The sequence below is a fragment of the Tribolium madens genome, unplaced genomic scaffold (assembly GCF_015345945.1).
Source record: "Tribolium madens isolate multiple individuals breed KSU strain unplaced genomic scaffold, Tmad_KSU_1.1 Scaffold_97;HRSCAF=244;Tcas5.2_LG3a, whole genome shotgun sequence".
Classification (NCBI taxonomy): domain Eukaryota; kingdom Metazoa; phylum Arthropoda; class Insecta; order Coleoptera; family Tenebrionidae; genus Tribolium; species Tribolium madens.
Genome location: NW_025401069.1, coordinates 381,803 through 409,137, shown reverse-complemented (window position 1 = coordinate 409,137; position 27,335 = coordinate 381,803). Strand labels below are relative to the sequence as shown.

At 31.5% G+C, this 27,335-nt stretch overlaps 1 protein-coding gene across 2 annotated transcripts in view; it reads left to right on the top strand.

Moving 5' to 3' along the window:
* LOC123014308 (dual oxidase) overlaps window positions 1–27,322 on the top strand; it is a 28,473-nt gene extending 1,151 nt beyond the window's left edge. Inside the window, exons 2-17 of one of the 2 annotated variants that reach the window (XM_044413365.1) lie at window positions 4,160–4,240; window positions 7,276–7,625; window positions 7,676–7,880; window positions 12,435–12,829; window positions 13,806–14,251; window positions 14,305–14,506; window positions 17,889–18,860; window positions 18,909–19,054; window positions 22,404–22,567; window positions 22,617–22,991; window positions 23,041–23,258; window positions 23,311–23,536; window positions 26,446–26,678; window positions 26,724–26,879; window positions 26,930–27,058; window positions 27,105–27,322. In XM_044413365.1, coding sequence (XP_044269300.1) covers window positions 4,160–4,240; window positions 7,276–7,625; window positions 7,676–7,880; window positions 12,435–12,829; window positions 13,806–14,251; window positions 14,305–14,506; window positions 17,889–18,860; window positions 18,909–19,054; window positions 22,404–22,567; window positions 22,617–22,991; window positions 23,041–23,258; window positions 23,311–23,536; window positions 26,446–26,678; window positions 26,724–26,879; window positions 26,930–27,058; window positions 27,105–27,233 — 4,427 coding nt within the window. In that variant the 3' untranslated portion in view covers window positions 27,234–27,322. Of the gene's footprint in view, window positions 1–4,159; window positions 4,241–7,275; window positions 7,626–7,675; window positions 7,881–12,434; window positions 12,830–13,805; window positions 14,252–14,304; window positions 14,507–17,888; window positions 18,861–18,908; window positions 19,055–22,403; window positions 22,568–22,616; window positions 22,992–23,040; window positions 23,259–23,310; window positions 23,537–26,445; window positions 26,880–26,929; window positions 27,059–27,104 lie in introns of both variants that reach the window. The other variant, XM_044413364.1, reaches the window with a different exon arrangement.
* The last annotated feature ends 13 nt before the right edge of the window (window positions 27,323–27,335 follow it).

Here is a 27,335-nt window from a genome sequence, read left to right as displayed (position 1 = left end):
TTTTTAATAAAACATAATTTTCATTAAATATTATTTATAGGTGAAAAACCGTTCTTCAATTTCTTACGAATAAAATTCAACATAGTTTCAGTTTCTTTTCTTAACTTAAAGGATTTACACCTTTTAAGCTTAACCTCATATGAAATAAGATGAAACCAAAAAGATAATGGCCTTCTTGTGTAATTACTAGTTATCGATAACTTTTTACTTCTGACAAGTGTGGAAACTTAAAACAATATCATTTTTTTATAACTACCAGAAAGATAAGGAAACAAAAACAGTCAACAATTTCGGTTGCCAATAAAAAAATAATGATGACGTCATTACTTAAAAACCAATGATGTAATAAATGTTAGTATAGTGTCAAAATATAGTATTTAGAAAATTGAAACTAACCGTTCGGGAATTATTTTGAAAAAAGAATAATCTTTTTTCAAAATAATTCCCGAACGGAATTATTTTGAATCAAATGTATCAATTTTGTTCTTTACTTTGGCTCCACGCTGTATGTATGTAAGTACATAAAAAAAGTGTTTTCACTCTCTTGTTAATTTTATTGTATTTTATGTTATTGATGCCTTATTACAAATATTTTGAACAAATGTTCATAGATATAAAAATATGTCGAAAAAATTATCTACTAATAAAAAAATTACTTTTCTAAGTAAATCATGACCATTGCGAATAAGTTAGTTGGCTGAAGAATCCGTTCCATAAATCTCGATTTCCTGACCTACTGGCAGTAAAATAAAATCGTTAGCACGCAATTACCACATATCTGTACTTTATTAATGAGTACTTATCATTATTTAAAAATTCTGATACTATCAGTCACAATCAGTGATAAATAAAAGTCAATCGATACGGATTTGCAATTGCACTTTTCGAAATAATTAGGTCTTGAACAAAGTGATAGATATCCTGGCGTTGTAATCGCAGGAAGAAGTAGGTCATAATTATTTTCACAAATTAAACGAATTAAAGAGATGCACATTTATCCGAAGGTTGCTGAAACTATACAGTATTAAATGTTATGCAATGTAAATACCTAGTCGTGAGTTGAAATTCTTCAAACTATTGACAATCATTTTTATTTATGTGTATTTGATTTACCAAATATTTCTAGGTTAATTGCGTTTACATTTAAATGTGTGACATTTTTTAAATTAAATCTAAAGACGGAATCGTGAGTTAATTAAGTGATTAAATTATTGTTGAAGCTTAGTACTGTTTCCAGTGACTCAGTTATTAACAGTGACATTTTCTGTCCTATTTAAGTGAATTCTTTTGTATAAATGTCAATTATTTTAAGCTATGTTAATTGTAGCGATAGGTAAATTATTTGATTGGTTTTACCTTAAAGAGATGTAATTTTCAAATGACGAACATACCGCAAATTTTTTGACTAATTCAGTTCGGCAAATGGATGAGAAAAAGGGAAAATGCGATACAAGTTTTGGAAGTTGGTATTTACCAAATTTGAACAGACAAAAGTTTTATAATCCCATTTGAATATTTATTCATCTTGTTAATTTTAAAACTTTCTTTAATATTATTCGTTTTCCGTCATTTTTGTTTTGTTTTCACTAAATTTTAAAAATGTCGACTAAAATGTGCAATGTTTTTGTACAATGTAATGTAGTATCAGTTTCAAATTGCTAGTCCAGTAAAAATCAAATTTTTCAAAATCACTCTGTATTCAATTTAAAAATTAGTTCCTAAATTACAGATTATACTATATTTTTATTTGAGAGTGAATATAAAAATTGATTAGCAATTAAAATCATGTTTTTGAAAAATTTCAACACTTTTATTAATTTATTTCCGCAAGTTTAATTAATGCTTTGTGTTAATTAAAACACTACAACATTGTATGCGCTTTTACTCAACGAATCCATTGTATATATAAAAATTTGCAACAATGTTATTATTATTAGAAAAAGTTTCTTTTTTTCTTTACATATGTAAATTTGACATAATTTCCAAATCAGATGCATGTTATAGAGATGTTTAAGTTCAACGCTTATGAATTTGAATTTGAAATTAAAACGGATGTTGGTAGGAGATACACATCTTACACGAGTATTGTGTATTATCTGATAAAAGAAATCTTTGTAATCATTTCTAATTTAATTATTTTTAAATAATTTTTTAGCGAAGTTATTAAACTTCTAACGTAAGACTTTCGGGTGGAAATTCAATTCTTATTAATAAAATTACCTCATAATAAAAAATAATTAACACATATTTGCTCAGTTTAAAATTAGGCGAAATTGTTATTATATTGTTATTATAAATTAGACCTTTACACAAAAAAAAAATATTTTAGATCCGAAAGTCTTAGATGTATACTTTGTATATATTCGTTTTCATATTATTGTCCATCGAAGTAGCCATTGAAAGGGATCATTTTAGGATGGAAACCATGCCAAAATTCAAACAATTCTAACCTCAATGTTCCCTAAAAATTATTTTTTCAAATAAATGTGCACCCCAGGTAGCAAAAAATAATTAAAATTAACAATCTAATTAACATAGACTGGTAAACTTAAAGATATTTGTCATTACTGATGTGATTAAATTTGTTCTGAATGACATTAATGACATTTTCTATGTGACTTGGCCTTTAAACTAAAAATGCATTTAGACTTCTACAACTTACTTGATGCACATTAATATAAAAAAGAGTATACCTGTATACTTTGTATAGATACATCTTCTTGTTGTCGATAAATAGATACAAACATACAGGGTGATTCTTAAATAGACCGACAAAATTTAATCCTTGGTAATATCAAATGGGAACATGCTGAAAAAAATATTTAAAAAATTCTTTGTTTAAACGTTCTTCAAATAAAATTTATTTTCGAAGTAAAGCGAACGTCACTGATGTGTTAGCACAGGTAGTGGTAAYCATGGTATTAACGTACTTGRTTATTGCAACAATTCATAAACGCCGTAAGTGGCACGGATCAAGGGGGTTTTGCCCCTAAAAGGTATAAACATAAAAAGGGTAAAGTTTGTCTCCATTTATCCTTAGGTAGATGTGATAAAATTTTGTCGGTCTATTCACCCTCTATATTGCGCGACATTAGAAATGCAACACATTGGTTGATAAGAATTGTTTTTTTTATTATTTTAGCAATATTTGTCTCATAGATACAATTTGTTGGATATCAGATTGTTATTTCACAATAAATTTTTAATCATTTATTTTACTAATCGAATTAAGATTTAAATTAGTCAAAAAATTAGAATTTGCTTTGTAAACTAAGATTTTTTAAAGGTGTTACATTTCTAGTGCCAGGTGGTATATTATGTATAAAAGAGAAATTCTTCACAATTTTGAGTGTTCTATGAAACAACGGACGGAAGACGATAAATTTATCACTTTTTGGCTTCATTGTTTCGCTGTGATAAGATCTTATCAGTTCGTCTATTCCCAAAAATAAAACTTCAATTATTTAACTGTGTTATGGGTGAGAGTGGAAAGATGTATTTCTTTTAAAGTTAATTACTCAATAAAACTCTTCAAGTTAGCACAAATATCTTATCCTCGGGCAAACCAGACTTGTTACATAAACGTCAATAAATAACTGAAATATTAGTATTAATTAATAATTGTCAGTGTGTTTGACAAAAGGGAGTAAATTTTTGCCTCGATTTCAGTAATTACAATCGCAGGTGTGTCTGCAAAAATTCCACACTAGGTCGTGTCTAGGTTAGACCAGCTGACCTAAATGAAAGTAAAAATGAGAGAAAAATCGAACTAAGATTACAAAAGAAAAAATGGTACTTTTAAATTTCGTCATCCTTGACGTAACCCTAATACATTACAAGCACGTAAAATGATAAAAGACTAGGATTTGCAACCGGAATTGAGTCAAGGTTGCTCCAGTTTTGGGTCACTGGACCGGAATTTCTTCCATCTGTCTCGATGTGGTCTCGTCAAAACTCAATTAGTTTCAAATCTGGCGTGTGAAAACGGGATAATTTACAAATGTAACCTACTTTTGCTACATATCGCTATTATTTTACTCACTTTCTCTCTATGTAACTTATTAGGAACAACAAGCAAGGTTGTAAACGACTGTACGATGAGTAAATGCATTCGAACAAAGAAAATTTTCAATTTAGAAATTAATTTGTGATTTTTCAGAACGACACTACAGTCGAACGGAGAACCAGCGCTATGATGGATGGTTCAACAATTTGGCTCATCCAGATTGGGGCTCTGTGGGTAAGAATTTATGGAAAATGTAAAATATTACGTAAAGTGACATACCTTCATAATTTATGCAAAATTAATTTGCAAAAAGTCGCTTGAGTCATGCTGGATTTTGCCGTAAAACCGGCGATTTTTATTAATTAAGGCAATTTGTTGGTGGTTTATTGTGACAGATTTTATTGTACCTTCATTTGCATACATTTCTCGAAGATGACTTTTAAAAAAAAGACTGTTGCTATGCCGATTTGTAATGTTGAAGCTTGTAGGTATGGGAAAAAAATCAAAAAATGTGAAAAAACTGGTTGGAAATGAAGACGTGAAAAATTCCGGCCGATTTTTGTATATTTTATAGATGTCTCTTTCAGTATTAATTTATTAATTAGCAACAGATAAAAAAAAATTAAAAATTTTGACTGAATTTCTTTCCCGCCCTTGAGCTTTGTACAATAAACAATTTATTACAGTATTTCACCCGGAAATATTTGATCTATCGATTATAATCAATGAGCAAGAATTTCATTAATTCTGTTAAAAAAATATTAATAGACAAGTATTAGTTAATTAATTTCAGTAATTGTGAATAAATAATTAAACGTTGCCAATAAATTTGGAAATTACCACGTATTTTCAATTACACGCTTTATAAATTAGCATAATTACTCATTAATCAGGAAAATTCAATTTTGAAGTACTCTTCCGTTGCCAAATATTTCAGAAAGTACATAATTACATGGATAAAAAAACGTATTTGACCAAAAATCAAAATCGGGTTGTGATAGTATATAAGATAATTAGAAAAGAATGTTAAGGAATTATAAAAGATACCAAAAAATCATGTTTTTTTAAATTTATCTATTTAAAATATGTTGAAATGGAAAGACTTTTGATATTTTAATTTACCCCTCCCTAAGCAACCAACAAGTGAATTTGTTGATTTTATAAAGAACTCATATGTATTGAGAAACAATAGTTTCCAAGTGCAAAAAATTAGAAAGTTAATTCTCAAATTTCCAAGCTTCTCAGAAAGTAATTAACTAATTAATATAACTAAAAATTTGTTAGAAAGAACATATCTATTCAGTTAAAAAAAATAATATATTTTTTTGTAGTTTATAGGTACAGAGAAACAAAAAGTATGGAACCAAACATTTTTTAAATCACTTGCCTTCAGAAAATAATTAATAAAAATTAGAGTGCTGTTCGCGAAGTTGAGGCGTTCCTTTTAACAGGTATTGTTCTTTTAAGAGTTTTAGCCCAAAACACCTTAGTAAAATATTGATGGTAACGCAGATAAAATAACTTGATTTTTTTGAAATTTTTGAAGCCGGTCCTGTTTAAATTTGCGTTGATATTTTTGAAACATTAGTATTGACAAAAAATCAAATGGCTATTGACATAATTCAAAAAACTGTCAATGAAATGGTTATTTTAAAAGCTTTCATCTCAAAGAGGTAGATAGACAGGACCGGACTCAAAATTTTAGAAAACTAGAAAAATTATCTGTTAGTAAAAACATTTTACTAAAACGAGACGATATAGGCTACCTCGTGGTAAAAGAAATGCCTCAACTTTGAGAACAGTCTGTATAAAAATGCGATCGTATTTTGAGAATGAAATTTTATTTTGTTTTTCCAATACTGTTTCTGTGGTGCATTTAAGCTTACTTTTTATTATGTTGTCACTAATACAGGTGGCGCCAGAACTCGCACCCCAGAGAAAGATTTCAAGTAATAAGATAAGATACCAGGAACATGAAAAAAATGTTTAAAAAATACTATCTGTCAAAAAATTTTGGCATATATTTTTTGAAATTTGACATCTTTTCATGTCTATTTAATGATACTGATGATCTTGTATATGTTTTTTTACAATTATTTAGTAAAGGTACAAAAATTTTGCCAATTGAAGCCACAAATAACATTGAACAGAGTTACAATTTGGGATACTGCTTCTTTGTTTCCTCTTCTAATAGACTGTAGCAAAAAAAACTTAGAAAATAATTTTTGCAAGAGAAATAAATAGAGTCAAAGTGCAAAATTTAAACTTTCATAACTTCGAAATTTTTATAGATTTTTCCCTGGGGCGCGAGTTCTGGCGCACCTGTATATACTCTTTCTATAAAATACGTTGTGGAAAAAATTTTGAAAACAATACAAGTTTTATAGTAAAACTCTTGTTGTGTTAATAGCTGTTTTGAGTTATTATTGATTTTTTTTGATAGCAACTTTTTGGTTAAAATTGAATAAAATGTAGATAGTTGTGATCCTTAAATTATAACCTTTGTAAAAAAGGTCTTATAATAATAATATAATAATAATTGCAAATACTTACAAGTACTTACTATGTATAAAAGAAAAATGGAAAAATTTTATTCTTGAAACACGATCGCACTAATTATATTTTTTTATAAAATAATTAGTTTATGCATGGGTCCATACTTTTTGATTATTATTTATGTAATAAAAAAATTATTTAAAACTCCACTACAGAAAACAAAAATTAATTATTTTTCTTCACCGTGTATACAGCACAGTCTAGGCCATTTCAAAATGCTTCAAATGTCACATTTTTGAGCAAAAAAATGACCTTGTGTGTTGAACTCGCAAAATCTTGATCTTCTTTAACTTGGTAATTATTTTTACCAAATATAACAAATTCCTGAATATTCGATACGCTAATCAATGAAATATTTGATTGCTCAAGGCACTCACTAAGACATTTAACCTTGATAATACCAAATATAATTTTCAGAATTCATTACCGTTACCCACATGTCTGAAAAATTGAAAAATTTTCAAAATTGGAACATCACGTGTGCTAATTGTAACCTTGAAACGGAGATTTAGGTATCTCGTTTCGAAAGTAGAAAAATGAGAACAAATATGTATTTAATTTAATTGTCTATTAGTTCATGGGGACCGGCAAATTTGTCAATAAATAAATAATTACGCAAGTTTATTGGCTGTTACACTATATTATTATTATGCAAATCAAGGGCGTCAAAAACAAATTAATTTTTTTATTGTGTTGTTTCTTTATCTGGTTAGGGTCACACTTGATAAGGAGAGCCCCATCCGCCTACTCAGATGGGGTTTACATGCTGGCGGGCCAAAACCGCCCCAGTCCTCGCAAGCTAAGCCGCCTTTTCATGCGAGGCATCGACGGTTTGGGTTCCATGAACAACCGCACGGCCCTTTTGGCCTTTTTCGGCCAAATGGTGACCTCCGAGGTAGTGATGGCCTCCGAGAGCGGCTGTCCCATCGAAATGCACCACATCGAGATTGAAAAGTGCGACGATGTGTACGATAAAGAGTGTCGCGGGGATAAGTACATCCCTTTCCATAGGGCCGGATATGACAGGAAGACGGGCCAAAGCCCCAACAGCCCCCGCGAGCAGGTTTAGTCGCCAAAAATTTTGGAATACCGGAGTGTAATTCAGTTTTGTAGTTGAATCAAGTGACGAGCTGGATCGATGGTAGTTTTATTTATAGTACCAGCGAGCCGTGGGTTAACGCAATGCGATCGTTTCGCAATGGGACGTTTTTGACGGATGCCACCGGCAAGATGCCGGTGCGAAACTCGATGAGAGTGCCACTTTTCAATAACCCTGTGCCACATGTCATGAAAATGTTAAGTACCGAAAGGCTGTTTTGTAAGTTGAAGTGATGTGTGTGGGCCGAAAGGGAAACTAAGTCAAATAAATTTTAAGATGAATTATAAAAAGCAATAAACATTTACAGAAATTGTGTTTATAAAATTATGTAGGAAAATTTGTAAAATTGAAGAAAACAATTGCTAAAATGAAGTACAATATGCGAAATATGTATTAAATATGCTATTAAAAGAAAATTAAAAGATAGAGTATAGTACAATAGAATGTACAAAAAACCCGTTCAAATCAGAATGAAAATATTAAACATTGAATGAAAATACAAATTACAAATAATATTACAAATAACAATAATGGGTTTTTAAGTAAGAAAAAAAAATTATAATAATATTGTAAGGCGAACTTCAGCGGAAGGCTAATATTTAAGAAACATACAACATTTGATGTTTCACCTAAAATAAAAAAAAATACTATCTATGAGTATACAGGGTGTTTACGGTCTTGAGGTTGAAATTTAAATGAGATGATTTTCACGGTAGAAGAAAACTAATACGCTATATAAAACAACAATTTACGTAGTTAAAGAAAATAATTCATTTTATACTATTTGTTTGAGAACTGCTACTTCGTGTGCAACAATGGCCATTATTATCATTACCTCGTGTTTCACCGTAAATCATAATCACGACAACCAATTATTTATTATTTTAATATTTGTCATACATGTTCATTAATTTGGAAAAAAATAATAGAAACGAATCAAACCTATTAGAAACTATTTCACTGAAAGAGATTAAACAGAATTAAACAGATCTTCGAATTTTGATAAAAACTTAAGCAAAAGCAAATCAAATGATGAAAGTGTCAAAACTATGAAGTGACTTTTCTCTTTCATTGTCATGGATACGATTTTTTATCTGTTGCAACAATACAATTTTATCTGAACAAAGAAATAATTCCAGTGACCCTCAAACCGTGTACCAATATTTTGGAGGTTAATAGCATTCTTAATAACAACAATTGTGTGAATTTTTTTCTCGGTTACAGTATTTCTGTACTATTTTATTATTAGTTCAATTTTCAAATCTGTCTGTCTTCAAATCTGTAAACACCCTGTATTTTTAGCTGTAAAATAAAAATACAAAAACTGTAAACAGAATACTAAATTCAAATAAAAAAAAATATACAGGTTGAATGAAAAGTATGAAAACAAGCGTTTTTTAAATCATTTGCCTCCTGAAAATAATAATTAACATACAGGGTGTCCCAGAGAGTTGGTAAAGTCCAATATTGACCTTTAAACGATAAAACTTTAACACATGTATATAGGAAATTAATGGATGCTAATCTAGTCCATCGCCTAAAATTATTCTCAACTATACCGCGTGTCTCAAAAATAAGTTACACTACAAACTTGTGTTTTTTTAAATGAAACACCATACGTTTCTTAGCATTTTTGGATGTAGATTTTTATGACAGTGTTTTAAACTTTTATTGGTCGATTTAGCTAAGTCTTAGAAATAAGACGTTTTTTTTGACGAAAACATGCACTTTTTAAAAATTTATGACACAAAAACTAAAACATCTAGAAATATTTTTTTACTACCATAAAGAAGAAGGTACAAGCTATAAGGCTGTAACATGTTTTTAGTGTGTTGCATTTGCAATGTTAAAAAAATGAAGACGTCTGTTAAAAGTTCAATAACTTAAAAAATTTAAATGGAACACCCTATTTATTGTTTTTGCATTTAAGAGATTATTAAATTGTTTCCAAAATCATTTACTTTTAGGTGTTTATAATCAATAACTAAAAAGATATTTAACTTTAAACATTAAAAAAAAAACATTAAAAAAAGTACATTTTTCTGTTAATTTTGCATTAAAGTAAATAAAGAAACTTGCGTACTTCTTCATGTTTTTCTGGTCACACTCTCACTTGCTTCTTTGTTTCATAAAGATAACGCACTAGTTTTCAAGCTCTAAAATTCATTTAACGGTTTGTTAATCTGTATCAGATCGAAGAAAAAGTTGAGAAGGAACAATACCTGTGAAGAAGTCGGTTCATCAGGAATTTCCAGAATGTTTCAAAATAATTTTTGATAATTGTTGATAATAATTAACGATTCTGTCTCATTATACTCGTGTACAACCTCTTATGCGAGAAAAATACTGCAAACTAGCAGGTAATGTCACCCACAAATTAATAAATGTCAAACGCAAAATTACAGTAGACCAGCTATTTTTTTAAATTCTGAGCAAATTGGTATTATTTTCGTAACCTACGAGTAGCAACGGATATAATTTTTCAATCACACCTTGAGGTGCCCTTCTGGGATTGGTGGATTTAAGAGTCTAATAACTCTCTTATGCAAGCAAAAATTACTTCTTCGGCTGCACTTTTTGGCGACCTATTGCCCCCGGCATTTGACATTTTTCTCTGGGGCGCGAGTTCTGGCGCACCCTGTAGGTTTTATAGTAGGATGCCATTTAAAATAAATACACATTTTTTGCAGAACTTTTATTCTTGATAAAACGTCATTTATCAATTGTTTTTTTCAAAAAAATAAATAGTTTAAGCAAAAAACGTTAGGTTCCATACTTTTTATTCACCTGGTATAATTTATTGCGCAAGCAGATCGGTGCAAATTACTACATTGACTCACCTGTTCGCTAATAACATTAGACGGAGTTACAATTTAGGATACAGCTTCCTTGTTTCCTCTTCTAATAACAAAAAACTTGGAAAATTATTTTTCCAACAGAAATAAATAGAGTCAAAGTGCAAAATTTGAACTCTTATAACTTCGAAAATTTTGGAGATAATTTTTTTTTAACATTTTTCCCATGTTCCTGGTATCTTACCTTATATGACATTTTTCTCTGGGTCGCGAGTTCTGGCGCACTCTGTGTACTGTCTGTTTCTGTCACATCTCTGTCCCTCTGCCTTAAAGATCTTGATTCTACTATACTTACATAACAGTGTTATCGATTTTTAAAAAAAGTATAAAATGCAGAATTTAAAATAAATACTATGTAAAAGAGTATACAGAAAAATAAGACACAAAAAATAATATACGTCAGATGGTATAATTAAAAAGTATACAAATTTCCCCGTGTTTGTTTTACAGATAATAAACTCTCGAAAAATAATGATACAGATTGTTTATTGTATTTTTTTCGTTCCATGTTGTTATGGTATAAACATGCAACCAATAATTTACAATCGTTAAGCTACCAATACCACGCAGGACTGTTAAGAGGTTTTAACAGCCCAAATTTCTCTTAAACGTCTGGCTTTTTAACTGCTGTGACAGTTGAAACCTTCAAATATTGACATTTTCGAATTTGAAAATATTTTTTTAATGTGGTAAAAAACGTACGTACCACGTGCTGTTAAAGGCCATAACGATGCAGACCTCAAACAACTCCCTCGGTTGTTGTGACCTTCTTAGTAGCCTTGATTACGTAAATAACTATAAAGGTTATCAGATGTACAAAATTTTGTATTTTTTTGAAATATTGGAAAAAAACTGATTAAAAAACGTACCCTTTCGAGAGGTGTAGCCCGTTACATACTGTTTATCAATACATGTTTATAAGAGACTTTTGTCTTGAGGTTGAAAGTTTTATCACCTGTTTAAATTTGTAATAATAAAAACGAAACACCCTGTATATCATATGCAGGATTTCTTTTTAATTTTGCGAAAAATTGCAACCACATATTCTATATCGAAAAAAAACACTAATTTGTCAAATAAACAATAGTCATATAAAACTTAGTTACGGATATACAGGGTGATAGATAAAGTTGCATGATAAAAATTAAAATCCATTAGTTATAGGAGAAAATCAGTAAAGTAGCTGAAACTATCCAAATGGGGAAAACATATTTTGTCACTATCAATTTTCCATTTTTGTCAATTTGACAAGTCAATGTAAATATGAGTACTTGCAAGCATTTTTGCTTCGTACCTCATTGCAAAAACTATGTGGGAGGGTCTATTTCGATGCATTACTCTCTAAAATGGAGATTTCAACTTTTGTCATTATTATTTTAAACAAAACAATACTCTTACAAAACGTTAGGTGACAAATTAAATAAAACTTTTAAGTTGTCACAAAATTCCGTCAAAATGCCGCCAAAACGTCGCCGCGCCGTCGTCTAAGCTACGCGCCAAAATTAGGAAAGGAGACATCTGGCACATCAACTGTAAACTATTCAAATGGGGAAAACATTGAGGTTTTAGTATCATCTGTTGGCGGCTGATTTTCTCCTATTTCTCCGAAACCAATTGAGTTATTTTTATAAAATTTATGAGCTATTGAAAGCGGCTTATTTTGCAATTACTTTTTTCTAACTTTTACCATCAGTGGCGTGTACTGAGCACGTCACTCGACATTTATTAATTTTTTTTTTGTTTTTATTTTGTCGTTAGATGTAGAATGTGTGTTTGCAATTTTTGCTATATTAAGACAACATTCTGTATAAAAGTCGCAATTATGTATTTCGCAATTAACTTTTTTGCTTTATTTCATCTTTGACTTAAATCTTTATTCGGTCCATTTTCCGGCCAAATCTCACCCCCATTTTTGTAGTGCTTGGTGATCCCCGAACCAACCAAAACCCTGCTCTTCTAACCATCAGCATTTTATTTTTTCGTTGGCACAACGTCGTCGCCGAGCGCGTCCAAAAAGACCACCCGGATTGGTCCGACGAAGACGTCTTCCAACGAACGAGACGAATCGTCGTCGCCACCGTCCAAAACATTATCGCTTACGAATACATCCCGGCATTTCTAGGCCAACCACTCCCGGAATATTCCGGATACAAACAAGACGTCCATCCCGGAGTCACGCACGTGTTTCAAAGTGCGGCCTTCCGTTACGGCCATTCCCTAATCCCTCCCGGACTCTACCGGAGGGACGGCGAATGCAACTTTGAAGAATCTCCGATGGGACTAAGGCTGTGTGCCACGTGGTGGGACTCTAATGTGAGTGAATTTTTGTTTTACCAAAGTGTAAAGTCTGTTTAATGGAAATTACCAAGTCAAAATTTTGGTGAAAAAATTGGTAGCAGCTTGTCTACATAGCCACAAATTTTATTTGCTCTTTGTTTTTGTCCCTAGAAATTTTGTTAAAAAATTATGGTTGTGTTCCAATTGAGATGTTGTCAAAATTTTGACTTTTATGAATCTTGCGTGCCTGTTTGCTCTTTGAAAGCGCTATAATTGAATACCTGAGGACAGGCATAATTATCTAAGGTCTAAAGACAGAATTCAGTGCTAATAATTTTGACAGAAACACACCGCAAGTAAGTACAATGTTGTGGACAAAAATGAGATTCTTGCTACAAAAACTTTGAAGAAACGGGATGTATATACAGAAAAAAGTTATTTAGCAAAAGATACAAGTAGGTATTATGATGATTGGCAATAAATTTTGTGTAATTGATTGAAATGAGCTCAAAGTTGTTGCATTTTATACTTCTTCTTCAGCTTTAGTTTCAAAATTATTACTTTTTCAACTCATTCCTCAAAAAACGATTCACAAGACACTAATTTAATTGCGTTCTTTCCGAGGTTCTTTCTCATTCATGTTTATTTTGTATTCGTGTTAATTTTTTGCTAAAAATTAAGAATGTTTAGCAAAGCTGCATTACAAATTGCGTCTACATTTTAACGGGCCTTTTTTCTAACTACCTGCTTGCGAACTATTCGTTTCCAAATTTCGAAAAACTGTTAGTGTACCGAATTTGTTTCTTTTTTGGTGTTTCGTCTCTAAATTTCCTTAGACGATTTTTTGTGTTGACGTTTAATCACATTGTTTTCAAATTAATTCAAAAAACCGGAACTGCCAACTTCCTTTATTAAAATTACCATGAATGAATTTACTAGTGATGCCAACGTTAAGACTGTTTGGCATTTCCATTAAAAAAAAAAAAACAGACTTTAATTTGTTTTGTTCAAGGATGTTTTGATTAGTCATTCCTTGGAGAAGCTTTTGATGGGAATGGCGTCTCAGTTGGCTGAAAGGGAGGACTCGGTTTTGTGTTCGGATGTCAGGGATAAATTGTTCGGACCGATGGAATTCTCCAGGAGGGATTTGGGGGCTTTGAATATAATGCGTGGGAGGGACAACGGCCTTCCAGATTACAACACAATTCGGGCTTATTACGGCTTGCCAAAAATCGAAAAGTGGGCCGACATCAACCCGAAATTGTTCGAGGAAAAACCGGAATTGTTACGAGCTCTTGTCTCTGCCTACTCCAATAACATAAACAACATTGACGTTTACGTAGGAGGCATGTTGGAGAGTTATGGAGGACCTGGTGAACTCTTCACCACCGTCATCAAAGAGCAATTCGCCCGACTTCGAGATTCGGATAGATTCTGGTTCGAGAATGAGGACAATGGGTAAACGGGGTTTGTGAAAGAATTTTCGTATAAAGTTAAATGAAGATTTTTAGGATTTTTACTAGTGAAGAAATTGCAAATTTAAGAAAAGTCACGTTGTGGGATGTTATTGTAAATAGTACGAATATCGCACCGAATCATATACAAAAAAATGTGTTTTTCTGGATGAATGGAGATCCATGTCCACAACCGATGCAGTTGAATACGTCGCTAATGGAGCCGTGTAAAATCTTAAATGGATACGATTATTTTGAGGTAAATTAATTGGGCGATTTGTATGATTAATTAATGGTTAAGCAACGCGAAAGAATGTTTATAATTTGCTTTAGATAAACAAATTAGTGCGCTTGGATTTCCTGATTAAAAAATGTCAGAAACAAATTAAACACTCGTAAAAACAAATTAAGTATAATTGGTATGATGTTTTCACTTAGACTAATTTCAGTTTTTTATAATATAAAAACAAAGTTTTATTTGGGTATTACAAAATACAAACAAAAGTCTTCTAAAAATAAAAAAAGTAAAACATTAAAATAAAAAGGTAACTACTTTAGTGTTCTTGCTTAAAACTAGATGAAGTTTATTTCATATTTGGGACAGTAATTCGGAAAAGATTAACACTGTTCTGGCAAAATTCATTTCTTTGCCTTTATGGAAAAATTATTTTATTATGGTATTACATGGATTTTTGTAATTACAATTCTTGGAGGTTTTGTTAACTGAAGATTTTTATTAATTACAAATTAAAATAGTACTAAAAGAGTATTCATAAATACAACGACTTTCGGGTCTAATATCTCTGCTATTTGCCCAAGGATTTTTATGAAATTTAAAATGTAGTAGATGAAAGTAAGAAATGTTAGTATCTAGTTTACAAAAGACAGGTAGAAAAATATATTGTTTATAATGGGTATGTTTTAAAATTTGGCGTGAAAGCTATCCATGATTGTGAACGAACGATCGTATTGAAAGTTATTAATCTGGCATTTGACACCTCGCCAGGCGTATTAAAAGTTGTGGTCCGTTCACAAAACACTCATATTGTAAAAAAAATTGATAAAAATTAAATATAAAGTAGATAGTTATAATTTTATAGTGGGTTGCCATTTAAAAAAATAAAAAAATTTGCAGAACTCAAAAACAAAAGAAAATTTCGAAAAATTTTATTCTTGATAAAACCTCGCATTTTTATAGTACTTTATTGTTCACCAATTAGTTTTTTCAAAAAATAAATAGTTTAAGCAAAAACCGTTTAGTTTCATATTTTTTATTCACGTAACACAATATAATCCTTTGTAATTTATTATTAAAAAATTACACACAAATAAATGAAAAGTTTCAGGATGTACCTTCGAGCTAAAAAATCGTATATTTACAATTTTTTGTTAAATGGAGTTAATACTTTTTCCAATATGCCAGAAGATCAAATTTTACTTTATATTATTTTCTCTAAATCTATAATAATCGAGATACTTCTTTACCTCTAAGCACAGATGCAGATGTAGAATATAAAAAAATCATACTTTACAAAAAAAAAGAATGTAGAAATTTTAAGAAGGACAAAATTTAAAAAATACAATAAAAATATTCAAGTTTTGAAGATTTAAAACAGAAGATAAAAACAGTATAAAACAAAATTGAAGAAATATACAAGTGTCCCAAAATATGTAAAACAGTTTGAGGATACATTATTACGTAAAGTGCAAAGAGAAATATACATACATACAGGGTAATAAAAAAAGATTGTAAAATATTTCAGGAGGTAATAGTATTAACCAAAACAAACAAAAAAGTCTTAATAAACGTGGGTCCGCAAAATAACGGTTTTGGAAATAACGAAGAATATACATACGTCTTTTGAAACATTTAGTTGCAATCTGTTCAAATAAAAAAGAGAAGAGCTTTTAAAAATTCTAAAAATGTTCACATTCGATATTTCCGAAACCGTTACTTTGCGGGGACCCATGTTTATTCATTTATTCATTTATTTTTTTAATGCTCTGTATACAGGGTGTTTGAGGATTGCGAGCAAATATTTTAACCACTAATAGAACTCGGCAAAAGAAGCAACTTTCGTTATTCCAACTTTTATCGAAAGCACGTCATTTTTGAGTTAAAATTAAAAATAAATTGAGGCTGAATACCCGTTCCTGCCTATGTCTTAATACGATATGTTTACAATCGTTCATAAGAAAAAACTTTTGAACGTAAACAGCGTAAAGACAAAAAAATTATCGCTACATTAGGGTAGATCAGTGTCAATGTTAGTGGGTCAATACTTGCTATTATAAAAAATTGCTCAAAATGTGGTCATTCGTTGGCAATGCACATTTCTTGTACTCTTCGGGCTAGGTAAGCTTGCGTTCGCACACACAGCCCTTCGAAGGTATAAATTTGAGCTGCGTACCCTAATTCACTAATTGTTTCATGTGAACCCCCAAAAAACACACGTATTTAAATCTGGTGACCACGGTGGTCATTCGCGACCAATCCATCTCTAGGGAAAATGATTGTTCAATCCATTGGTGACGACTTTGGCATAATCTGATGGAGCTCCACTTGTAAATACCGCATGTGTCGCCAAGGGCACGTCCTCGACCAGATCGGACAACACATTTTCCAAAAAATCCAGATAAACGGCACTAATTAAACGTTGAGGTAATATGTGGCATTTGAGTAGTTGGCCATAATGACTTGATTGACAATTTGATTTCAAATCGATGTGCACAATTTACCCGAAAGCGCATTAACGACTAACTAAACTGACACGTGTAAACAAGTGATAATTTTTTTGGACAAAAAGTTTCCTTTTTTTCTGTATAAAAACTTTCACGGTCAACATTCAATGTATTGATATTTTTACTTCCAACTAACAAGGACAGACACACTGAACGGCTCATGAAAATCATAGGGGGGAAATTGCAAAATTAAAATCTGGATACGGAATTTGTTTGGTCTTCAATTCGACTTTTCATAACAAATTCTCTTAGTGGTTAAAATATTTGCTCGCAATTCACAAACACCCTGTATGTTAAAAAATGTTGTCTATAATAATTTTGTTATTATAGAGGTTTAAAATTCGCACATTTGGTACTTAATAGTTTTATATATTTATTTATTGCAGAGGCTATTAGAAAATTAAACAAAAAATCTTTATTCTGAGTTGCACATTATCTAATATAAAGTAAAATTTAAAGTACGTGACAACATCTCCCGTTAGAATATCTAAATAAAAATTAAATAAATAATCACATGTAAATTTTTTAGAAACCGATTGTTTATAAATTTTGTCTATGCCTCATGTGCCTTGTATAATATTCCTACTTGTTATAATGCTCTTACGCGGATTTTGGGACAGCCTGTAGGCTGTAACTAGCAGAAAAAGCGTAAGAAACCTAAGATTTTTTTAAATCAATTTGCTTGAATTTGCTTTAAAAAAATTGATCTTTGCCGGCCTTTGATATTTTTTTTGAATTAGACTTTTGTGATGTGTTTTTGACGCAAATACTAAGATGTGTTTAGCTAACTAAGAATTTGTATGGGACTGTAAATTACATAAACATTTGACAATGAAAGTATCATTTCGAAATTTTTGAAATTTGAAAGAATATTTATTTTGGTTCAATCAAATTTTTAGGGCAATGAATTAGTCTATATCTACGCGTGTGTTTTTCTGGCTTTCGTCCCAATTCTATGCGCTGGCGCCGGCTACGGCGTTGTCAAACTCCAAAACCGCCGTCGTCGACGTCTCAAAATCAAACAAGAAGAATTACGAAACAGCGTCGAAGGCAAACTCCCAGTGGACACAATGATCGTCCAAGAATGGCTCCATGCGAACCACAAACGCCTAGTCAAAATCAAATTCGGCCCTGAAATAGCCATACATATCATCGGCCGTAAAGGCGAAAAACTCCGAACAGTCAATTTCAAAAACACCGAAACTGTCTACGTGGAAATTTCGGTCGAACTGACCAATCAGAAAAAACCAATGGTCCTAGTTCGCGTCCCACGTGACCATGATTTGGTCATCGAACTTGACTCAATCGGTTTGCGGAAAAAGTTTTTGACAAAATTGGAACTATTTTTGACTTCGAATAAAAAATCGCTAATTATCACCGAAGTAGTGCGTGAAATCATGTTGGCTAAAGCTGAAACGAGCGAGCGTCGCCAGAAAAAGCTGGAACACTTCTTCAGAGAGGCTTACGCCTTGACCTTCGGCCTAAGACCTGGGGAGCGTCGTCGCAGGTCCGACGCCAGCGTCGACGGCGAAGTGGTGACAGTCATGAGGACTTCCCTTACAAAAAGCGAGTTCGCCAGTGCTCTCGGCATGAAGCACGACGCCGTCTTCGTGAAGAAAATGTTTAATATTGTGGACAAAGACGGAGATGGCCGCATCTCCTTCCAGGAGTTTCTCGACACCGTCGTCCTCTTTTCCCGCGGGAAAACCGACGATAAGTTGAGGATCATCTTCGACATGTGCGACAATGATGGAAATGGGGTCATCGATAAAGAGGAGTTGTCGGAGATGTTGAGGTCTTTGGTGGAGATCGCGAGGACGACAAGTTTGAGTGATGATCATGTGACCGAGTTGATTGAGGGGATGTTTCAGGTTTGTGGATTTTTTGAGTGTTTTTGATAGAAATGTTGTTTTTTTTAGGATGCGGGACTACAGCATAAGCATTTTTTGACTTATAATGATTTTAAGGAGATGATGAAAGAGTATAAAGGGGAGTTTGTAGCAATTGGATTGGATTGCAAAGGAGCCAAACAGAATTTTTTGGACACTTCGACCAATGTGGCAAGGTAAGAGTCTTATCAACAAATAGAAAAATGCCGTAATTGAAATTAAAATTAATTCAAAAAAATTGAAATTTTCTATAATGATCTATTTTTCTTATTTAATTTTATTTCTTTGATTTAATAGAGCAAAAACCGAAGAGAAAGAAATCAAAATTTTCAGATTCAAGAGGATTTAAAAATTATAGGAAGCAAAATACAAAATTTGGGTATCACAAAACCTAATATAAAATAAAATCTACAAAAAAATATGCATAAGTAATCGAAACCGGCACTATGCAAAATTATTAAAATAAAAAATTAAAAAGTTTCAGAGGTTACAAAAACAAAAATCAACCCGAAGATTTAGATACTCAAATCAAAAAGTTTTTCTATCAAGCAATCGTACAAATTTAGAACGTGTGTCTGCGGAAGATAAATTGTCCCAATGACAAATGAGATGTGTCAAAATAATATTTATCCGCAAACGTTAGAAAAATGACGCTTTTTAGGATGTTTTGAGACGTTTAATAGAATAATTCAATTTGATTATATAAATGTTTTAATTTTTATAAAATAATATTTGACATCTATCTAATATACGAACTGCCATACGACATACGTCCTCAACTAGTACGCCTACTTGATAGTAAGATTTTTTGAGCGCACTGTACTTACATAATGAATTTGCAGAAAAAGTTGTAAAACAGGTTTAGAAAAGAAAATTCACTGATTTAGAGTATACAAAACAGAAAGTTTATTGAATTAATAGAAGAATTCTTACAGCTTTACAGCAATTTAAAAAGTGGAAAAAACGACAAAATGTACATACAGGGTTATTCATAAATATGAAGCAATATTTGAACCTCAAAAACGACCTATAAAATGATTTAAATAATAACTCGTGTCCTATCTCTACTGATAGCCCTCGGAATGTGGGTATGGAAAATTGATTTTCTTGTAATAACATTGGAACTATTTGACCAAATATTATAAAATTTGAAACATTTCCTTGTAATAACATACCTTTTGAACTGGTAATCACGAAAACCGGATACATCCACTCAATTTCCGGTTCCAGCAGTTGAAGGTCACATTTTCTGTGTTTTTCCATTTTTTTGCTCTCTTAACACCAATTTTTTATTGCCCAAATAGATAGAGTAGGTAATCAATTTCGAATAAAAATCGCATAACCTTTAATACCCCTAAAATGGACCGTTTCAAAGATATTTTAATTTAAACTGAGGACTGCACAACGCTGAAATCAAAAAATATGGATTTTGAATAAATGATATCCACGGCAACAAATGACCATGGTCCCACAAATCGCTGTCAGGCATTTGTCAACTTTGACATTGGACGATTCTTAGGCGATTAATTGAAAATATTTAATAAAAGAGTTTACTTCAGACTCCAAACGTAATCTACAATAAATCCAAATCGATCTCGTAGCATTTAATTTATAAAAAATTCACAAAAATTTATCGTCAAAGTTAACAGATGCCTGGTAGGGATTTTTGTGACCATGGTTATTGGTTGCCGTTGATACCACTTATTCAAAATCCCAATTTTTTTATTTCAGCGTTGTGCAATCCTCAGAGTAAATTAAAATATCTTTGAAACGGTCCATTTTAGGGGTATTAAAGGTTATGCGATTTTTATTTGAAATTGATTACTCTATCTATTTGGGCAATAAAAAATTGGTGTTAAGAGAGCAAAAAAATGGAAAAACACAGAAAATGTGAACTGCAACATATGTATCCGGTTTTCGTAATTACCAGTTCAAAGGGTATGTTGTGACAAAGAAATGTTCCAAATTTTATAATATTTGGTCAAATAGTTCCAAAGTTATTACAAAAAAAAACAATTTTCCATACCCACATTCCGAGGGCTGTAAAATTCTTATCAGTAGAGATAGGACACGAGTTATTATTTAAATTAACATCATTTTATGGGTCATTTTTGAGGTTTAAATATTGCTTCATATTTATGATTAACCCTGTATACCTAAATAATAGAAAAAAAGGTTAAAAACTTATGAAATTCAGCTTATAAAATATACAATTTATAAAAAAATAATATGTAAGATTTCAAAGCACATTACTAAAAAGTGATAAAAATAATACCTACCTAAAAAGAAGAATATAGGTAGAATACAAAAAATGAGAAGAAGGTTCTCAGAATATAATTGTTAAGATAAAAAGTACTATTAATACTATTACAGGATAAAAAATGAATATAAATGCAGAAAGTTGAAACTGTAAAATAAATAAAGATCTACAGAAGTTAACGAAATTCAGAATTCAAATTTACAGATGGTCAAAACGTAAAACTACAGATTTGGTATTAAGAATTTAGAAAAGAAAAAATTTAAGATTTTCAAAAGACATGGAATTTAGATTTAAACAATATTGAAAGTAGAGTTCAAAACTGATTACAGTCAGTAAAGTGTTACATTGCAACAAAATAAATAAATACAGAATTCAAAAAATAGAAACAAATCAAGTATAGTAGTAATATGTACACAGTATGAAAAATAGAATTTAAAAATCGGGCCTTACAGAAATAATAAAACAAAAATTACTCAATAAGAAAAATTTAATTCAAATTGCAGACTTTACAGAATATAAAATTTACAGAAATGATTGCAAAATAAAAAACTGATGGTTTAAAGAACCACGATGCAAGTGAAACTTTTTTTTTCGAATACATTACACTGATCAAAACACAAATATCGTGGAACACTTGCACGAATGAGTAAGAATATAAATGCTACACGGTCAGCTGATGCGAGCCATGGGTGTCGCCACATTGGCCTTGGCTGCTCTATCAAGTGGCTTTCACTTTATCCCTACTCACCGGCCGGATGTAATGCGACATGCGATAGATGGACGAAAAATTTTGAGGCGATGCGAAAAAAGTTTCGCTTTAAAAATACAGAATTTAGCGAAAACATTATAGAAATCTCCAATTGTGGAATTATACAGTATAAAAATCATAATTTAAAAAGCAGGCTTTACTGAATACAGAATTTCTAAAAATGATTGTAAAATTAGAAAATAGATTAGAAGAGAAGTCCATATAGGGAGACACTGAGTGAATGTATGTATGTACCAAATATAGGATTCGGAATCCTGATACCATGCCTTCAGAAACAATTTATTCAGAAAAAACAAGTTACAAGTAAAAAAAAAAGACTTTTGAAAGTTAGAAAATGTTTCCACAGAAGATTCACATAAATGACATTTTCAATTTTCAAAGGAAAATGTAGTGAAAAAATAAGGTTACCACAATTACTCACAATTTTTCCAGTTATTACTAATTAGATTTTGTCAAACTATTAAAATGTTTTGAATAAAATTATAATTTTTTCCAGAATGACTAGTTTTCACATTGAGCCGACCCTCGACTCTGAAAAAAATTACCTCGAACTAAAATGGAATTCCCTCACGACATTTTTGGAAGAAAACCGTCAAAACATATTCTATTTATTTATTTTTTACGTGATAACAATCGCTCTGTTCGTCGAACGCTTCATACGTAAGTGTTTTTTGTAGCAACAATTTTCTCCTAATTGCGACAATTTCAGACTATTCATTTATGGCCGAACACACTGACTTGCGCCACATAATGGGTGTTGGAATTGCGATAACTCGCGGCTCCGCCGCTTCATTATCCTTCTGTTACAGCATTTTGTTGCTAACAATGTCCCGGAACCTTCTTACAAAACTGAAAGAATTCTCCATCCAACAATACATTCCTTTAGACACTCATATTCAATTTCATAAAATCGCCGCTTGCACTGCTCTGTTTTTTTCACTGTTACACACTGTTGGCCACATTGTTAACTTTTACCACGTCTCAACTCAACCGATCGAAAATCTCAGATGTCTCACCAACGAGGTGAGATTTCCCTCGGATTATAAACCAGGAATCACATTTTGGTTGTTCCAAACAATAACAGGTGATTTGACAAGTTTAAGTAATTTTTCACCCAAGACATTTCTTTTCAGGTCTTACAGGAGTCTTGTTGTTTGTGATAATGAGCATAATTATAGTATTCGCTCATCCAACAATAAGGAAAAAAGCCTACAACTTTTTTTGGGCCACACATAATCTTTACATAATCTTGTACATTTTGTGTCTTATTCATGGCCTCGCCAGGCTGACTGGGGCCCCCAGATTTTGGTTGTTCTTTATCGGCCCTGGGACCATTTACATTCTAGATAAAGTAATGCCATAATTATTGAAAAAATTGATGAAAATATTATAAAAATTTCTAGGTCGTGAGTCTACGCACCAAATACATTCCCTTAGATGTGATTGAAACCGAGTTGTTACCATCCGATGTGATAAAAATAAAGTTTTACAGACCACCGAATTTGAAATATTTGTCTGGACAATGGGTCCGTCTAGCTTGTACTGCCTTTAAAAGTCACGAATTTCACTCGTTTACACTGACTTCAGCTCCTCATGAAAACTTTTTGTCGTGTCATATTAAAGCTCAAGGTAAGTAAAGAACATTTTTAGTCTCGATAACTGTAAAAATCGGTATTTTATTTTATTTTTAAGAGAATAGATAAGTACCAGATTATAAGTCAAAGACGAGGGCATAAAGCGTCACTTTATCCCCTATGGAAGGAAAAATATTTTTTTAGCTTCGACAACTGTAACTGACATGTTTACACATTTTTTTGGCTGCTTCGGTATATGATTTTTACAAAGCATTTGTTCAGTTTAGCGCACACAATGCTATAAAATAACAAAAAAAATTAGGCTTGCAAGGACTACTAGAATAAAAAAAATCTTTATGGTAAATGAAGTTCATTAACGTCCAAAGAAGATACGGCAATATTCAAAAATAAACACAATTTTGTTTTCGGATGGATTCTAATCAACGCAATCTTGTGATAAAAATAATAAACGCATAGATCCGTCATGTGTTGGCAAATCGAAATTTAAATTAATCAAAAAACGGTCTTCGGCCAAAAAGTTTTGTACATTATTTGTGCTTAGCTTCGCTTCGAGCTTCAATATTAAAACTTCACGCTGTAAAATTATACCTACCGCACGTATGATGTAAATAACTATTATGTTTGAAAATCTTACTAAGATTATTTAGCTTTTGTGGTTTACGAGAAGGGGTTTTTTAAGGATTTAAAGATTTTATTTTATAATAAGAACATTTTAATATTTGAGTAGTGCAATTATTTTTATACTGTTGGCAAAATCATGTATTACAAAATACCAGCGTTTCTTATAAGGCTACTTTAATTCCTCGAAAGAAAAACAAGCACAATCTAGTAGAAAAAGTATCAAGAAACAAAAACTGAATCGACAAAGTATAAAATCTACAGAATAAGGAATAAGAATGTAATTTGTAGGATATACAAATTTATGGGTTAGTACCTATGCAGAATGCTAAATGTTGAAATTATCATAACAAAAAGAGGAATACAGAGCTCAGATTTGACGTTGTAGACAATCGAATGGGTAAGTCTGTAAAAGCAACAATGGAAAATCTAATAGTAGATTATGTTATTAGGAGTAAAAGTGATTGTTTATGTGGCGAAGCTGAACGTTCATTTTGCCGAACGGAGTGAGGCAAATGGATTCAGCTGAGCCACATAAACTCACTTTTACTCCAAATAACATATACTATTTTATCTGCAAACGATTCAGATGGAGAGAAAAGAGCAACACACCAATAATCAAGTAAATCACCTCAATAATCAGGACGCTTTGCAATAAAATCATAACAAACATCATGCGTCAGTTTCGGAATTTGTGTTGAGATTTCGAAAGTGTTGATTGATTTAACTGGTGAATAACTGGTGTAGTTTATAGTGCAAAATGTCGAATGCTGATAATCTACCTTGTACCTCTCCAGAAAATACTGAAAAAGCGAAAGGGACAAGAAAGAGACAACAGTGGTAAATGTCAAAGTAAGTGTCAAGTAAAAGTGAAAACGCCTAGGCGTAAAAACAGTGTTTTTACTCCATGTCTGAAAAGTAAAACTTTTACCTGTATCATTTAGTCATAAAAGTGGTCACTTTTGTGACGTTTGCAGATAAAATAAGTAATATACAAATAATAACATTACAGAACACAAAAATTTCATTTTACAGATTACAGTCTGCCAAACATAGATTAGACAAGATAAAAATAAAATACTACAAGACGAGAGCTGCATGAGATGTTCTACAAAATACAAAAACAAAAACAGTTTTTTTTCTTACGGAATGTTAATTACAGCATTAACTACTAAAATATACTCCCAAAATGATTAGAGTTGAGAGAATCTAGAGAAAACAAATTCAATAGAAAATTACCTTTTTCTATAGAAAATTACCTTTACATATTACTATGTGAGAGAATTTTATGAACAAAAAAAGTTCCGGGGTATAGATACAAAATACAGGCTGGTATTTACTACAAAAAAATAAAATTCAGATATAGTAAATGAATTTAGATAATAAGAAATCTGAAAGTATAGAATTATTTCAGAATTCAGGACACAAACTGTAGAAATCGGGCTTTAGTTTTACAAAATAAAGATCCTGTAATGAATGTTGTACAGAATATTATTTATAGTTTTTGAGGTAGGTACGGAAAGTCTTGGGAAAATGGAAACTTGGATTTATAGAATATCAATATTACAGAATACTAAGTTAAATCTGAAAAATAATTGACATTACAAAATTTCAATTTTTTTGCTGCATACAGGGTGTCAGAACTTCCGCCCTAGAGAAAAATTTTAAGTAAGCTAAGGTACCAGGAACATAAAAAAATGTTTAAAAAATTCTGTCAAAAAATTTTGAATTTTTTTTTGATATTTAACATTTTTTATGACTATTTAAGAATAATGATACAAAAATTTTGCCAATAAAAACCACAAATAACATTAAACAAAGTTATAATTTAGGATACAGCTTCTTTGTTTCCTCTTCTAATAGCCTGTAGCCAAAAACATGGAAAATTATGGAAATCTCAAAATTTATTACTAGATAGATAAATTTAATTTTAAAAATAAATAAAACAGAATTTACACACAACTTAACATAGATTGATACTTATAGAGCACATAACACACAATTAGAATAAAAATTTAAATATTAGAATACAAAATTCTAACTTGGAAAATGACAGTTTTTAAGATACAGAATTTAAACATGACATCTAAAACCAGTAATAAAGCCCAAAATTGGTGCTACTGAATACTTCTATATTCTGTAGTCATGAGCAAAACGGCGTACTTATCAAAATATTGCCGAAAAATTTGAATTTGCTGAATAAAGACTAGAAAATAGACGTTGAAAATTCAGCCTAAAATGAAAATTTTATTACCCCATTAAACTCTTAAATAAAGGTCCCTTCATTTTATTATTGAAATATTTAACCATAAACATTTTTTCTAGGTCCTTGGACGTGGAAATTACGAAATTACTTCGACCCCTCAAATTACAACCCGGAAGACCAGCCGAAAATCCTCCTCGAAGGACCGTTCGGTGGAGGCAACCAAGACTGGTACAAATTTGAGGTTGCCGTCATGGTCGGAGGAGGAATCGGGGTAACCCCCTACGCCTCCATCTTAAATGATTTAGTTTTCGGCACTTCGACAAACCGGTACTCGGGAGTCGCGTGCAAAAAAGTACATTTTTGCTCACTTTTGACTCGAATAACCGCCAAATTTCAGGTTTACTTTTTATGGATTTGTCCCTCGCACAAACACTTTGAATGGTTCATTGACGTATTGCGCGATGTTGAGAAAAAAGATGTCACCAATGTCTTAGAGATTCACATTTTTATTACGCAATTCTTCCATAAGTTTGATTTGAGAACAACAATGTTGGTAAGTCGGTTTTTGCACTAGAGAAACTCGTTTTTGAGCCGCAATTTCAGTACATTTGCGAAAATCACTTCCAACGACTTTCGAAAACCTCGATTTTTACCGGATTGAAAGCCGTTAATCATTTTGGAAGACCGGATATGACTTCGTTTCTAAAATTCGTTCAAAAGAGGCACAGCTATGTGAGTTTTATCCCGATTAATTTTTTTTTCTGAATATTTATTTTAGGTGAGCAAAATCGGGGTTTTCAGTTGCGGCCCGCGGCCCCTGACTAAGAGTGTCATGTCGGCTTGCGATGACGTCAACAAAGGCCGGAAATTGCCCTACTTCATCCACCATTTCGAGAATTTCGGCTAGAAAATATAACTTGTGATGTTTAGTGCAATTTGTACATAATCTAGTTGTGTGTTAGCTCAATTTTCCTATTTATGAATAAAATTATTGAAAAAAAAATTCGTT